General features: G+C 49.6%; 5 protein-coding genes across 5 annotated transcripts; 4 read left to right on the top strand and 1 right to left on the bottom strand.

The window, feature by feature from the left end:
• Positions 1-89: 89 nt before the first annotated feature.
• Positions 90-2097, bottom strand: COCSADRAFT_151187 (uncharacterized protein). Its single transcript, XM_007706056.1, has 3 exons — positions 787-2097; positions 508-736; positions 90-446 (listed from the first exon to the last, which is right to left on the bottom strand). The coding sequence occupies exons 1-3, from the start codon at positions 1813-1815 to the stop codon at positions 301-303; spliced, it is 1404 nt and encodes a 467-aa protein (XP_007704246.1). The 5' UTR covers positions 1816-2097; the 3' UTR covers positions 90-300.
• Positions 2098-2461: 364 nt separating this feature from the next.
• COCSADRAFT_99727 (uncharacterized protein) lies at positions 2462-4029 on the top strand (the record flags this gene model as incomplete). Its single annotated transcript, XM_007706055.1, has 3 exons — positions 2462-2556; positions 2612-3904; positions 3957-4029. The coding sequence occupies 3 exons, from the start codon at positions 2462-2464 to the stop codon at positions 4027-4029; spliced, it is 1461 nt and encodes a 486-aa protein (XP_007704245.1).
• A 1113-nt stretch (positions 4030-5142) lies between these two features.
• On the top strand, positions 5143-7584 carry COCSADRAFT_40420 (uncharacterized protein). Its single transcript, XM_007705889.1, has 3 exons — positions 5143-5352; positions 5456-6026; positions 6089-7584. Exons 1-3 carry the CDS (start codon positions 5265-5267, stop codon positions 7326-7328), a joined length of 1899 nt encoding a protein of 632 aa, XP_007704079.1. The 5' UTR covers positions 5143-5264; the 3' UTR covers positions 7329-7584.
• A 2382-nt stretch (positions 7585-9966) lies between these two features.
• COCSADRAFT_30029 (uncharacterized protein) lies at positions 9967-10305 on the top strand (the record flags this gene model as incomplete). The annotated part of the gene is made up of 1 exon (XM_007705839.1): positions 9967-10305. The coding sequence occupies one exon, from the start codon at positions 9967-9969 to the stop codon at positions 10303-10305; it is 339 nt and encodes a 112-aa protein (XP_007704029.1).
• A 2616-nt stretch (positions 10306-12921) lies between these two features.
• Positions 12922-13818, top strand: COCSADRAFT_184555 (uncharacterized protein). The gene is made up of 3 exons (XM_007706054.1): positions 12922-13167; positions 13222-13318; positions 13367-13818. Exons 1-3 carry the CDS (start codon positions 13009-13011, stop codon positions 13609-13611), a joined length of 501 nt encoding a protein of 166 aa, XP_007704244.1. The 5' UTR covers positions 12922-13008; the 3' UTR covers positions 13612-13818.
• The last annotated feature ends 145 nt before the right edge of the window (positions 13819-13963 follow it).

Genomic DNA, 13963 nt, shown 5'->3' with positions numbered 1-13963 from the left:
CGTGGGGGACCGTGCTCAACAACGTGGGCGAGACGACAGGCCCATGCGACGGCTTGCACACGGCATGCCGGGACTCTTGACCGATGTGCGGGGACTCGAGCTTCACAGATAAGTAACAGCAATTCCCATACGAAGCCTTATTCGACAGCAGACAAGCGAGACAACATGAACGGATAAACATCATGGGTATCACCTCAACAAGCTACATAGCCAACTGCTCGGCCTAGTCAACGGATCTATGGTACAAAGAGTATTAGAAGGCGGGATACTGTGAATGCCACCAAAATTGTGGCTACCTGATTACACGGATGCAGGCATGCCGAGCCGGAGCGCAAGCAATGCTCGCACGTCAGTGACATATTGCAAGCCTTCGAGCAGTGGGATGAGATGCAGCAGGTCGTGATCTGTTGGGTCGCTGATCCAGCCTTCGATGGGGATGGCATTATCTAGTTTTGTCATCAGTAACAGTACAACCTTGCAGGCGTCTGAGCTAGAGGAACCTCTTACCTGGGTGGAAGACGTAGCTCAGAGGGCTGTTGTCAAGTATCATAACCTTGCTCAGATCTGGTTCGACCTGGGCAAGGTCCTTGATGTAAGCCCCGTTGCGAACAGTGCAGTGCTGCCGGTAGTATCGTCCTGCAAAGTACTTGCGCTCCACCTCCAGCCAATCAATAACGGGATCAGCATACTCCTGGACAGATGCGGTAAATATAATCAGGTTGTACCATTTGCTGACCTGATTCACATGTCAGTTACGCGCTAGCAAGACCCGGCTAAACTCCCTACCTTTTTCAAGAAGTCGTCGCAGTACGGTCGCTTGTGGACGTAGTACAAGAGCGGCACCTGGGGACCAATAACCTGTCCGTCCGCGCCGATAGATGCTTGCAGTTTTACTTCTACCATGTGACCAGTCTGGAAGCGGCCCCCGTTAACTATACTGTGAATCAGAGTTTCATCAAGATCAATGATGAGTGTTTTTTGGTGTGGACCGACGGCCGAAGTGCCTTTGGCGGAGTAGGATGGCTGACGCCGTGGCACCAAGGGGCGCGGGGGCTGAGGTGCTCGTGGGAATTTAGTCAATTGTTTGGACGATGCGGTTGCCGGGCCGGTGGGCGACTTGAGTGAAGCGGCGGCCTCGGACGATGTGTAGTTGCTTTTAGAGGATTGTGCCTTTTTTGCAGCCTTTCGTTGTCTCAACACGTCCTCGTTGTGGTGTAGTGTAATGCGGATCGACCGTTTTGCGGGAGCGATTTCGTCTGCGCGCGATAATGCACTAGATTTGGAGCGCGTGTGTTGCGAATGGCTGTCCCAGTCTCCGCCGTGCGAAGCGGGTTTTTCGGTCTCCGAGTCGGAGGTCATGGCGGTGGACGTGGATGCGATAGATAGGGAGCGCCGCGAGGGTTGTATGGTCATGGGCTGGGCAATGCTCGAGCTGCGACCTTTGCGCATGGCCTTCTCGTTGCTGTCGGTAGCGGCCGAGGCTCGCGCTGCGTGTGCGTCTACTCTCTTCCGGCGTCGGCGTGTAAAGGTGCGCGAAACGTGATACACAGGGGCTAAAAAAGAAAAGTGGCCGTCCTCGTAGTAGAAGCAGGCAATCAAGTAGTGGCCGGTATAGACAAAGGGGGTCGCCAGCACGCCCACGATGGCGGTGAGGCCATCGGATAGCAGCTGCGGGTAGAGCCACCGTCTTCGCCGCGTTGTGTCGTCGTATGGTCCCTTCTGGGATTGTTGGAGGAGCGGTGATTTCTCGTTGGATCCGGATGCGACGGCTTCCGTCGTCGAGGAACCGGAGCCGTTACTCCTGTTGGCGCCCATCTTGCGCGTCTCGCTCTATGCAGCTACTGTACTCGCATCGTCAGATCGAGTCGAGGGAGAGGGCTGGGGTGCGCGAATGGCGAGGATTGTGGGGCAGCGTGATGGCCGGGGCTGTTGCTCCTGCTGCTGCTTGCTGCCTATGTCTTTGTTCGCAGACGGTAGTGGCGCTGAGATGGATGAGCAGTGGGGAGATCACACAAAGCCTGCTGGGCCGGCGAGAGAATCTCTATAGTGACGCTATGAAGTCTAGAAATAAGGCCGAGGTGAGGACGGAGAGGCTGCAGACGGTTATGTATGTAAGCAGGAAAGGTTGGGGATGATGCCAATGACGACCGAACAGCTGGAGAAGGGCCGTGACCAATCGGAACACGCATAGCTCAATTTGGCGACGACTCATAACTTGGGTTCACGCAGTCTTGAACAAGCAATATTCCGCTACTGTGCCCCTTACGCGACACAAGCGTCTGCAGCATAGATCGCATGAGCCTTCTGCTTCTAGACTTCTTTTTTTATTTCTCAAAGAAAAAGAACTGCGGCGACACCTGAACAGTCAACCAAGAAACACCCCCACCACCCCCACATACGCGCGCTATTCACTTCGAAATCTTGAACAACACCACCCTTTCAGTGTGCGGAAATTACCAGGATGCAGGGCGCTACCATCCAGGCACCAGGCCTATCCACATTCCTCAAGTCGCTCAAGAGCACGCCAGTAGATGCCTCGGTTGAGCACTTTACTTCGTAGGTTTCTTCGTGGTATACTAGTGCAGAACTATGGCTGATCAATCCACGATAGTCTCCTTAAGCGCCGCCAGATTCGAAACTCGAGACCTTGTGCCATTGCGACGACAGCCTTGCTACTGCGCGTAGTGGGCGAGTTCAAGGGGAGAGACGCTGCTAAACTCATCGAGCGCATCAAGCAAGTCGGCCGGCGGCTGACGTCAGCCCAACCAAGAGAAGTTGTAGTAGGAAATATTGTACGGCGTGTACTTGGGCTGGTACGTGAGGTCGTCGACGAGCATGCGGATGGACAAACACCTACGGGGAGCGACCGAGGCAATGCAACACCACACGCTCACGCCTCGCACGATTCGCTTCACAGGCCAGCACTTCAGTCGAGCATATCCACCTTCAGCCCTCTCAGACATGCCGTAGCAGAGCCCATGCCCACGGGCGGCTTCACAGACAACGCTTCCGACGCCAGCGAACCCTCAAGACGGCCCCCGTTGCTCACCTCGCACACTTCGTACGCACCAGCATCGGCTGCACCTCTGGTACACTCGCTATTCGGTCTCTTCTCCCAACCAGCAGACACGCCCTCGGCCACTAGCACACCGACAGGGCAAGCATCGCCCACTGGCAGGAGCAACCTGACTGCGCTCAATCTCGAGCGACTTGCAGGCATGGAACGAGGTCAGAATCTTGATCTCAAAGGCGAAGTCATGGAAGGCATACGAGAGTTGCAAGACGAGCTGGAAACATCAGACAAGCAAATTGCCGAAGTTGCGCTCGAACACATCCACGCCAACGAGATCATCCTCACCCACACTGCCTCCACAACCGTCCAAAAGTTTCTCTTGTTCGCTGCACGAAAACGAAAGTTTACCGTTGTACACGCCGAGACGTACCCTGACGATCACACTGCTACGCATGGAATCCTGCTTACTGGCAAGAAGCGCGAGGCCAACCCAGATGATGATGAAGACGATGACAAGTGGAAGCCACTTACTGACGCGGGCATCCAAGTCTACGTCATCCCAGATTCGCACGTGTTTGCGATAATGTCGCGTGTCAACAAGGTCATACTTGCTACTCACACAGTTCTGGCCAACGGCGGTCTTGTCGCAGCCGCTGGAGCGCATATGATTGCAAAGGCAGCGAAGGAGCATCAGACACCCGTGGTAGTGCTCAGCGGTGTTTACAAGCTCAGCCCTGTTTACCCTTTCGACATTGACGAGCTCATCGAGTATGGTGATGCTGGTAGCGTAGTACCTTTTGACGACGGCGAGTTCGTAGACAAGGTTGATGTTGAGAATCCGCTATATGACTACGTCCCTGCGGATCTTGTGGATCTCTACATCACCAACCTGTAAGTTATCCCCTAGACTCTATTTGATTGGACCGATAGCTGATTATCACAGTGGTGGACACGCACCTTCATATCTCTACCGCATCGTCGCAGACCACTACCGCTCTGAGGATATCACTCTGTAATTTACAAAAAGTGATGGCTGACGGTATCACCTCGCTGACGAGACATAAAAAGTCTCTTATTAGCCACGGCGCAATTGTTGAAAAGTAAGTAGTACCAACAACCGCAGGCGTGCCCCAGAGTCGGACGGATTAGATACTTTTCCATTATACAAGGAAACCAATTAAGACACGCAGTTCATGCAACAAACACTGTGTCCCATTTACCCTTTCCTACGTGTGCGTCCCGAAGCAGAATAATAGTCTACACGTCTGTCCCGTATACCATCCCTCCTGCACATACCCGATTGGCCAGTCCCCCTTCCCACCTCTTTCTTGCCCTTTTTCTCCTTGCATTACAATACGCCCGCCGGCCATGGCCAACCGCCCACCCATTGGTCACGGTAAGCCCCATCAGCGCGTGCCCTTCGGCCCTGAGCAATCCACACCCTGACACAGAACTTACCTCTTTCGGCAATTCTCGCACAATGGGTGGGTTCGGCACGGCAAGGGAAAAACAAGGGGACGCCTTGGATTTGGGGGAAGGGGACCCTGGCGCAGCCGCAAAGACTTGTGGCGCGCCGCTTCTGTTCTTTTTGCCTTTTGGTTGGTTTTTCGTGGGTGGCCGGGTGGGCGACGGCGAGGGCTCGTGCGGTGGGCGGACGGTGGTTTTATTAGTCCGGGGTTGGGAGTGGACTGGCCTACGGCGAGGGATGTGTGGTGACGTTATGTATGTGACATGGTGATTTTTATTTGGATTGGGGTTAGTGGGAGGGACAGGTCGGAGTTTCTTGGTGTGTTCTAGGAGGGTTTGAGTGAGGGTTGGGGATTAAAGAATTGGTGTTTCCTTTGCGATGAATTACTCCATCGTACATGTTGCCGTTTGACAACGGTGGCCATGGGAGAGGGTAATGTACTATGTACGCCTTCGTTTTTAGCACGCGGTGCCTGCCTGTTATCTGTATTACGCGGGAACACTACTGTATACGTGTTGCAGGTGTGCAGATAAAAGACATGCATCTTTCATGTCTTTCTCTGTTTGGCCGCCTTGCGTATCTGCGGCTCGTTGATAGCGTAGGGCTTATCGCGCAGTTGTACACATGTACATGCCTTGTTTCGTACATTACGTAGGCGAGAAAAGTGGGCGCGCGCTGTCGTGTTGGGCATCTTCCTGCTGATAGATCATCAGCTGGAGTCTCGCCAGGATATCGTTTGCGGTCGATGGAAAAAAGCCACACGTTTCTTTTTCGAGATACACAATGTCGTTTCTCAAGCTCGAGGGGTTGCATGCTTTCTGTACGGGTGCTGCAGGCGGGATTGGGTGTGCAATTGTGGAGGAATTGCTAGGTATGTGACGAGTCGATTACAATGCGCAGAAAATCGGATATTCTGCAGTCTTCTCTACAGAGCATTGATACCGCACTTTACATAACTAATAACAGTAACGTAGTCCAAGGCTGCAAAGTCACGGCGCACGATCTTGTTCCAAACCCTCTCGCCTCAACCAATCCCAACCTCTACTGCATCCAAGGCGACATTAGTTCCGAATCCTCTATCCAAGACTCAATCGCAAAAGCTGTCGATCACTTCTCCCAGCCTATAAGTATACTTTGCGCCAATGCGGGTATCACGGATGAATCTTGCAACTACCCTATTTGGGACATGCCCAGCGACTTGTGGGACCGTACCTATGCCGTCAACGTCCGCGGTACCTTCCTTACCATCAAGCACTTTCTCAAATCCATCCAGAAATACCAAAATGAGACTGGCAATGAGATTGACAACCTGAGTATTGTAGTTACGGGGTCCGAATGTGGAGTTTTTGGCCAGGCGGGACACGTCGAATATGCGAGCGGGAAAGCGGGGTTGCAGTACGGCCTTGTGAAGACAGTCAAGAATGAGATTGTGAGATTAAATGCAAAAGCGAGGATCAATGCTGTAGCGCCAGGTTGGGTGGATACCAAGTTGATTGGGGGAAGACTGGATGATCCCAAGGAGATGTGGAGGGAGGCTCAAGCTACGTATGTACCGAAGCCTTCTGTCCCATTCGAAGGGGCTTGTAACCGTATACTGATTTATTTAGTGTTCCATTGCGAAAGATTGCACAACCAACGGATGTTGCGAGAGCAGTGGCTTTCCTAGCTAGCCACCGTGCAGCAGGCCATATCTCGGGTCAGTGCATTTCTGTGGACGGCGGCATGGAAGGGCGCATCGTGTGGTCGGAAGACGAAATTTGCAAGTCGCAAAACACTGCTGCCGAGCCTGAAATACCACCTGCAAATGCCCTCGAAGAGACCTTTGGCACTGCTACTCAAGGTGTTTCTCTAACTAGCAGAGATGCCTCGGCCATGGCTGCTCCGATGGCTTCGCCCTTGAGCGCTCCTCATCACAGTTCCAAGCCAAAGATCAAGGTTCTGCTCTCAGTCGACTTTGATGCTGTATCCGGCTGGCTAGGAACCGGCCAAAATCCATCAAACAACCTTGCAGACTACAGTTCAGGCTTCTTCAGCGCCTACGTCGGCGTCCCGCGTCTACTGCGACTCTTTGCAAAACACTGCATAGCAAACAAGACAACATGGTTCGTACCCATGCACAGCGCAGAAAGCTTTCCTACGGAATTTTCATCCATCAAAGAAAGCGGCGCAGAAATCGGATTACATGGTTACTGTCATGAGGGCGCACCTCAACTCACACCAAACCAAGAACGCGATGTCCTCGAACACTGCATAAGCCTATATCAAGAACTCCTCGGCAAGCGGCCGCTGGGCTACCGCGCACCACTCTATCAGCTGCGCGAAAGCACAATCGAGTTGCTGGAAGAATACGGATTCCTCTACGATTCCAGCCTCTCTCACTACGACAGCAAGCCATACTACATCCCCAAGCTACCCCCAATCCAAGTACCTAGATACACTGATACTGCGTCAGCAAGAGACTGGATGAAGCCGCTGCCCAGTCCCGGCGCGCCAACATGCAGATCGCTTGTCGAGATTCCGGCGAATTGGTATGCCGAGGATATGACGCCCCTGCAGTTTTTCCCCAATACGCACAACTCACAGGGCTATGTTGATGTTCGTGTCATTGAAAATATGTGGAGGGATAAGTTTGAGTGGATTAGGAGTGAGGCTGAGGAAGGGCTAAGACGGGGTGATGATGTGGTTTTCCCGCTAGTGCTACATCCCGACACGAGTGGTATGGCGCATGTTGTTGGCATGGTAGAGAGGGTAGTCAAGTGGTTGAAGGAGTTGGAGGGTGAGGGGGTGGTGGAGTGGTGTACGTATGCTGAGGTTGCGGGGGAATGGAAGGAGAAGAATGCTGTGTGAAGTGTTGAGATGATAGCTTTTGTGGCATAAGCTATTGTAGTAGTATCTTTGTTTTCAACTTCAGTGGCAGTATAAATATTTTATATTTGCTGCGTTGGAAGCCACAACATGTTCTAAAGTCGCGCTCGTATTGGTACCGTGTTCTTCGAGGTATGGTACTTATGATTGAGTTATGCTGTGTGTGATTATAAGCAACTTCATTGTCTACGTATCATTATTCCTGCCGCTACATCAGTTAATTTCATATGCATATGCATTTATTCTGCTCCATCAGTATCATTTTGCCTTTTCTTCTTCTTTATCGAACAATAAAAACAACAGCGATGCATTGCTACCCTAATAAGGGAGCACGCCTTTGGGATTCGAGGCGTGTCAGCTCATTGTACGTCCCTCGTTGGATTAATATCTGGTGAAATCCCTGTTGTATCATGACTTCACATACCCTTAGTGGCCTCATATTGCTTTGCTAACCTTTCACGGAAGATGCTGACTACCCCTCTTTACTAATGCAATTTTTCCATCACTCCCGTTAGCGTTTAGCCAGTTCTGTCAACACCTATATCCCCTTAATCATGGCATTAGCACGTGGTGTTCAATAACCTTAAATTGTAATTTCCTATCAAGACCGTCCTTTTACTATCACTTTTGGATGTTTTTTTCCACCAACTAATTGCAAATTTAAAATTTCATGTGTTACTCTCTTCTCCTCCAGTTGAGTTCGTTGTGTTGTATAACTGAAAGTCAGCGACAAGAATATCCAAGGCCTCTGACATTGGTTCCATGTGCCCGGGCCACCTTAACCGTCTTACATGTCACTTAGCATACTTATCCAGTCAGATGCGAGAGGAGGTCAACGTGTCTCTGTACCTTACCGCGCGAGGACCGATGCCATCTCACGGAACCAGGTACTACGGCAGCACTGACATAAGCTTTGTGCAAGCTACGCCATGACGCGGGCGGCAAGGATTTCGTCATTTGCACTGACAACTCTGGAAGTGTTCCGCACTGCTGCAACAAAGAATGTTGTTCTCAGCATGCTCTTCAAAGACAAAATCCCTGGCGCCTCACTGGCAAAGAAGACTGTTAATCATAACGGAATCTTGCGCGAGAAGACTGAGATCAGCACTACACTAAACAAAAGTGACAGCAACTTGAAAACGGTTGGCAGATGATGACTGAACAATCACGTCGACTGGTTAGCAAGCCGAGCACGTACCGATCGAGCCTAAAGCTCTACTCAGCTGCACCAGGATGCTGCCCCTGCCCCTGAGTATATGATGGTAAAGATGCCGCGACGATACCTCTGCCTACAGGAGATCGCTCGCATTCCCCACCCCCGCATCATCCAAAATTGGCTTTGCCGAAAATCAACTTGGGGTTCCGCAACCGCACTGTACACACAATGTCAACGAGATAATTTCTCAAGAAATTGACGATGTATTGAAGGCTCGAGCTCTAGAGTCTCCCATACGCTGCATGTTGCGCTTTCACTGTGACTCAGCCCACTCATCACTTAAGGTACACGAGAAACAGATCTGTGCAGCTTACATACTGTTCCCGCGTACCACGAAGTAAATACCCAGGCCAGCACTGAGTAAGACAGGGGTAGGCATATCAAACAGATTAACACCAGAGAAGCTTAGCTTGGATCTCAGAGTTCACTACCAACATACCCATCAGATATTACCAGGGCTCCTTGTGGAAGACGGTGAGGTTAGATTCTAGCAAACAAATGGTTGAGCGATGTTGAGCGTACCTAGCGGTTTGGTTAATCTCGCAACAACTCTGCGGACTTCACAAATTCGCACTGCGCTTGGAAAAAAGTCAAGAAGCTGCGGTAGGAGTGATACCACTGTCTTGCAGCTCTATATGTAATTAGTGGTATAATCAATTGCCTTTATTTTCGCCTTTAGATTTTTCCCTGCTCTTAGAAAATTGTGTTTCAGGATCAAGTAGGTGTATATGATCGCGTGAAAGGGATAAGATAGGGCCGAAAGGTACATTTTCAAGGCCAGATAATAGTCGTCCGCAGTAAGCCCGTTAAAATTCATATAAGATTCTATTGAGAGTAATAATCAAGGGCCGTATTTGCTGATATTCTATTTATAAGTGAGAATAAAGTTCTGTTCGTGGGGATTCACGTTCTGCTATACGGACATACAATTCGACAACACCTATATACACGTGCAAGGCAGATGGTCCACGGAGGCCTGAAAACAACATCGTTTCCTCAGACATGGCCGTTCTATACATTTGGTGAAATAACTTGAGAACCCCCCACTATGAGATATTCCTGCAGCTGGTCTGTTGATCCCAGTAGATACCACACACGTGCTGTGAGGAGTGTACACAAGTGGATTGTTGATTGAGCAGGTGATATACGCGTGGAGGAAAGGAGCCAGCTACTCGTTGGATCGCATACACCCTGGGAGAGAATGGCACGGTTTGATACAACGTAGTTAGGATTACGGGATGTGCGAGTGGATGTGCGAAGCACGCAACCTCAGTTGCAAGGTTTGCAATTCAACGTAGGATGAAAAGGTATATAAGGGAGTGGGTCACTGCATCAATAACAGCACCACTCACATTAAAACATCCGTTCCAAACATCAGCATACACTCCATCAATCAAGCCAGCCATGCGTGTCCTCATCGCAGCCATCGCTCTCTTGAGCATCTTCTCTGACCCTACCTCTGCCCATCCTTCTCTCTTTGACCCCCGAGCCCAAACGAAGAACATCCGGGTTCCCATCAACCAACTCCTCCAGAACTCCAAAGTTGAAAAGTCGGGCAAGGGTACCCAGGGCCCTCTCAAATTCACGGGGACCCTCTCTCCAAAGCTCAAAGCTCTCTACAAAAACATCGCCCCCAAGCCTGATCCCCTTAAAGAATCCGACGGCCGGATATACTGCTGCTTGCTCCGATGGCGGCAAGTATCCTTGCTATTACGTGTTCACTCCACGCATCGGTGTGATTAAGGGTTGGGGATATGTAAGTTCTTGAGTCACCCAGTTGGGTGGATGAATCTAGTCTTCTTTCTTCTATCTCTCTTGCTGTCTTTACTAATGCTTCTTATCTGTACCGGTAGGTTGAAAATTTGGGCACGAATGGTTTTATCTGTTCCAAAGGGCCCAGGTCGTTCATCGAAATTCACGTACCGGTTGTGCCATCTGACACTTGCAAGAGAGGAGACAGGAATCCATGCGGACCTTCTGGTAAGATCCTTCTTCTTCTACAGCCTTGAAAAAATAATTTGGTTGTTTCGGAGACTAATAGTACATGTTGATAGGTGTCTGCGACCATTGCTTTGCGACGGGACTGCAGGCGGCTACTCTGTGTCCTCGCAGCGGTGTGAACTTGAAGCATCCACCCTCGCGATTCTGCCCCGCTGGTATCACCGGCCAGCCATGATGGTAGTGGCCATTCTACGCCGACTTTCCTGGGTCTATAAAGGCATACTATATGCGTGTATGCCGATTTTGAGATCCAAGACCATACAGATTAGCTTCCGTCAACAAATCTTAAGAGGAAGTCGGCTATACCGTGATGAAGTGCAAGGTTTAGTTCTGGTGAAGTGGGGATTGTACTTTGGGAATAGATGCCAGCGCACTCAATTAGTTATTATGTGCGCGTGGCCTCCCTTAAGGAGACATTAAATTTACCTACGCACACTTGATAAGCATGTCTGGCAACTGTAATATAAACGAGTCGGCTTTCTTCACTATGTTCGAATCATAAACTATTCTCTAGTCAGCATACGCGGGGTTGCGAACTGCGACTCCATGCTGACTTTCCAGAGGGGTCAACTCTACGATTGGAATTAAGGTTCTGAGCTAGTGCGTGAATTGTGTTTTTAGTACACTGTAAACAGTAGCTGTACATCACGTTGCGAACGATTGTGGTATTGCGCATCAGCTGACGTAATTCGTAGTGCTAGTTATGGAATTAAAGCCTAGATAGCTCGAACCTACGATACGTCGAGCCTACGAGCAGAAACTTACAGAGCATTGCTAGTTCTTCCTCCAAATAAACACCATATTGCTAGAGCCCGGGACCCTAAGCCATGAAGAGATTTTAGATTTGTTCACCTCTAGATTATGCTTGTGCTGCCTTGCTAATATATACTAATAGTTTAAATGTTTCTTTGCCTCTATCGTTACTATAAGCAGTATCTGGACGTGTAGATAAGTCTCAAGCCTTGTAAATCGCTTCGGGGTCTCCAATAATCCAGTCACGACTAGAATTAGGTTAAATGCCCTCCCATATTATAGGCGTAGCGAACATAAACACAAACTAAATAAGACAACTCCAAGTATATACACAACTACAGTAGTAACTATCTAAGTAGCTCTTTACATCACGGATGTCCGCACTCGGTGGGTATTAATAGGCCCGTGCATATAACAGCTACTTAGCTACCAGTGGTCTCCAGTAATCGTAGAGGCGTATAAAGAAACTCGATACCCTGTTGTGCGGCGTCCACAATCCTGCAAATACGCATGCAACAAGATAAAAGCTCCCTCATATACAGGAGCCGTGCTATGGCTATGTAGTTTCCTTCATACTAAGGGCCTGTTCGGTTGCGCGTTTTGCGGTTGTGTTTTTGATACCTCTTCGGGTCCCCCAGTGGGCAAAATGAACGATATGTTGTCGTCTGTAAGGAGGGCGAAGATCTCCTTGGAGTAAGCATAGGTATAGACTTAGTCTTTTGAAGAGCGAAACGGTTAGCCAATAGCACCCGCAATTTAGAATGTTCTCATATGCTAATATGTACTTATATGACATGACTATGAAAACATTGTAACTCCGAATTTGAGAATGGAGGGTTCGAATAGGCCCCGAACGAGCGAGAGCATCGATGCACTTTGTCAAAAGCATGGACAAGATGCGACAACCCAAAGGATCCAGAGTGAGCTTCTCAGCAGGCTCAAAAGGAAGATATGAAGCTCTAGAGGAGACAGGGAAACTAGGAATCTGTCCAGCCTAGCGGCAAAGAAGGGATGAAATTGGTGAAGCGTGTAAGTGACTTCGCACCAATCCCATGCCCAGATGGATGCGACTCACAAAATCCATATGGAAATAAAAATACGCTAGTGGCCCATACCAGCAACTTTCACGAGTTCAGGGCGACCAGTTTCCCTCAAAATCTAGTGTGTTCGTCCGAGGTAGCCTTGGATAGTCGGCCAAGCATCGTGAGTCATCGACACAACGTGCACCAACTCTCTGGGGAAGTATTGTCTTGCTAGAACAAAACGGTGTTTCGAGCTGTCGTAGTGGCTTCAAATAAGCGTCGCGGTACATTTAGGAAATAATAGTGACTCACCAAAAAGTAGGTTGGTTCCAAATTCCACGTGTAGCTTGAAGATGCATGCTGTAGTGTTAGGAGATTGCTAGAAAAGAGGTAGTCAGTATTCACATACTGGACAAGGCTATAGCGGGCCATCTTCTTTTGTGGCGGTGTGGTGGCTTTCTAGAAACAGCGGGGAAAGTGAGGGGCAAACTAGCTGAACAGGCAGCAAAGCTGAACAGGCAGCCATGCTTAGTGACTATTTCGACATTTATACTTCCCCTCTCCTTCTCTTCACTTCCCTTCCCATCTACCCCAACTACTCACGGCTAACCTTCTTCCTTTAAGCCGATATCGAAGGGCTACGTGCATATTTGACCTACTATTCGCAGTCATGGTAAAAGACACCGGAACTGTCTACTTCAACAAGAACAGTGCGGAGTACGGCTTCATGAGCAACATGCATATCGCGCCATTCACCGTTGAGGAAGTCGAGTATAAGTCTACGGAGCACTACTTCCAGGCTGCGAAGGCGCGCCACTTCAAGGACCTTGTATATAGAAATTCCGTACTCGCTGGTGACCTTTTATGTATTGACTACGAATAGGATCTTCTGCGCGAGATTCTCGATTGCGATGACCCAGTCAAAGCCAAGTCCTTTGGAAGACGAGTGCATCCTTTCGATCTCAACGAGTGGGATGAGCGTAAGTTGTAGTATCCCAAGAACTATATTTAGTGCTTATATCGTGGAGTCAAGGAAGTGGTTATGAAGGAAGGCAATATGCATAAATATGCCAAAAACCCTACTCTTCAGGAGAAGCTCCTTGCCACAGGCGACCTTCATCTAGCTGAGTGCAATCCTAGAGATCGTTTTTGGGGAATTGGTGTTGGCAAGGCCAAGGCAGAGGCTGCTGGCAAGTACCCTGGCAAAAACGTTATGGGGTTTATTTTGGAGGATATCCGGAAACACTTCCGGGATGAAGCTAAGCAAAAATAATTTAGCAAGCAGATCATTCGGGTTTGGTTCTTTCATGCCCCTGCTTAAGGACAGGTATTTACTCGTGGGAGGAACTTAGTCTTCCCTGTACAATGACTGGTGGGTCTGGTAGAAGTGAGGAGCAAGTGGTTCTGAAGTGGTAGCAGATGATGAATAATTGTAGCTTCTAAGTATTTTATCGCAAAGAATCATTCCAATAGCCGACCGTCGCTGTTGTTTTGCTTGCAGTGATGCTCCGTACCATGACCGCCATACAGACATCGGGGAACAGCCGTATTTCACTAAGTCGACCGGACATTCATGGTTCATTCATGGGCTATTTCTTAGTATCAAGGTAGAAGTGGAGAAGGTT

The sequence above is a fragment of the Bipolaris sorokiniana genome, assembly GCF_000338995.1.
Source record: "Bipolaris sorokiniana ND90Pr unplaced genomic scaffold COCSAscaffold_15, whole genome shotgun sequence".
Taxonomy (NCBI): Eukaryota; Fungi; Ascomycota; class Dothideomycetes; order Pleosporales; family Pleosporaceae; genus Bipolaris; species Bipolaris sorokiniana.
This window is presented reverse-complemented; position numbering and strand designations above follow the sequence as displayed.

Bases quoted from the DNA above. Each gene is read 5' to 3' on its own strand.
- COCSADRAFT_40420 (XM_007705889.1), top strand. From the start codon at position 5,265: ATGTCGTTTCTCAAGCTCGAGGGGTTGCATGCTTTCTGTACGGGTGCT. The intron at 5,353-5,455 runs GTATGTGACGAG...ACAGTAACGTAG, and splicing joins AATTGTGGAGGAATTGCTAG to TCCAAGGCTGCAAAGTCACG. The intron at 6,027-6,088 runs GTATGTACCGAA...TGATTTATTTAG, and splicing joins TGGAGGGAGGCTCAAGCTAC to TGTTCCATTGCGAAAGATTG.
- COCSADRAFT_184555 (XM_007706054.1), top strand. From the start codon at position 13,009: ATGGTAAAAGACACCGGAACTGTCTACTTCAACAAGAACAGTGCGGAG. The intron at 13,168-13,221 runs GTATATAGAAAT...GACTACGAATAG, and splicing joins CGCGCCACTTCAAGGACCTT to GATCTTCTGCGCGAGATTCT. The intron at 13,319-13,366 runs GTAAGTTGTAGT...TATATCGTGGAG, and splicing joins TCTCAACGAGTGGGATGAGC to TCAAGGAAGTGGTTATGAAG.
- COCSADRAFT_151187 (XM_007706056.1), bottom strand. From the start codon at position 1,815: ATGGGCGCCAACAGGAGTAACGGCTCCGGTTCCTCGACGACGGAAGCC. The intron at 737-786 runs GTAGGGAGTTTA...CATGTGAATCAG, and splicing joins GCGACGACTTCTTGAAAAAG to GTCAGCAAATGGTACAACCT. The intron at 447-507 runs GTAAGAGGTTCC...TGACAAAACTAG, and splicing joins GAGCTACGTCTTCCACCCAG to ATAATGCCATCCCCATCGAA.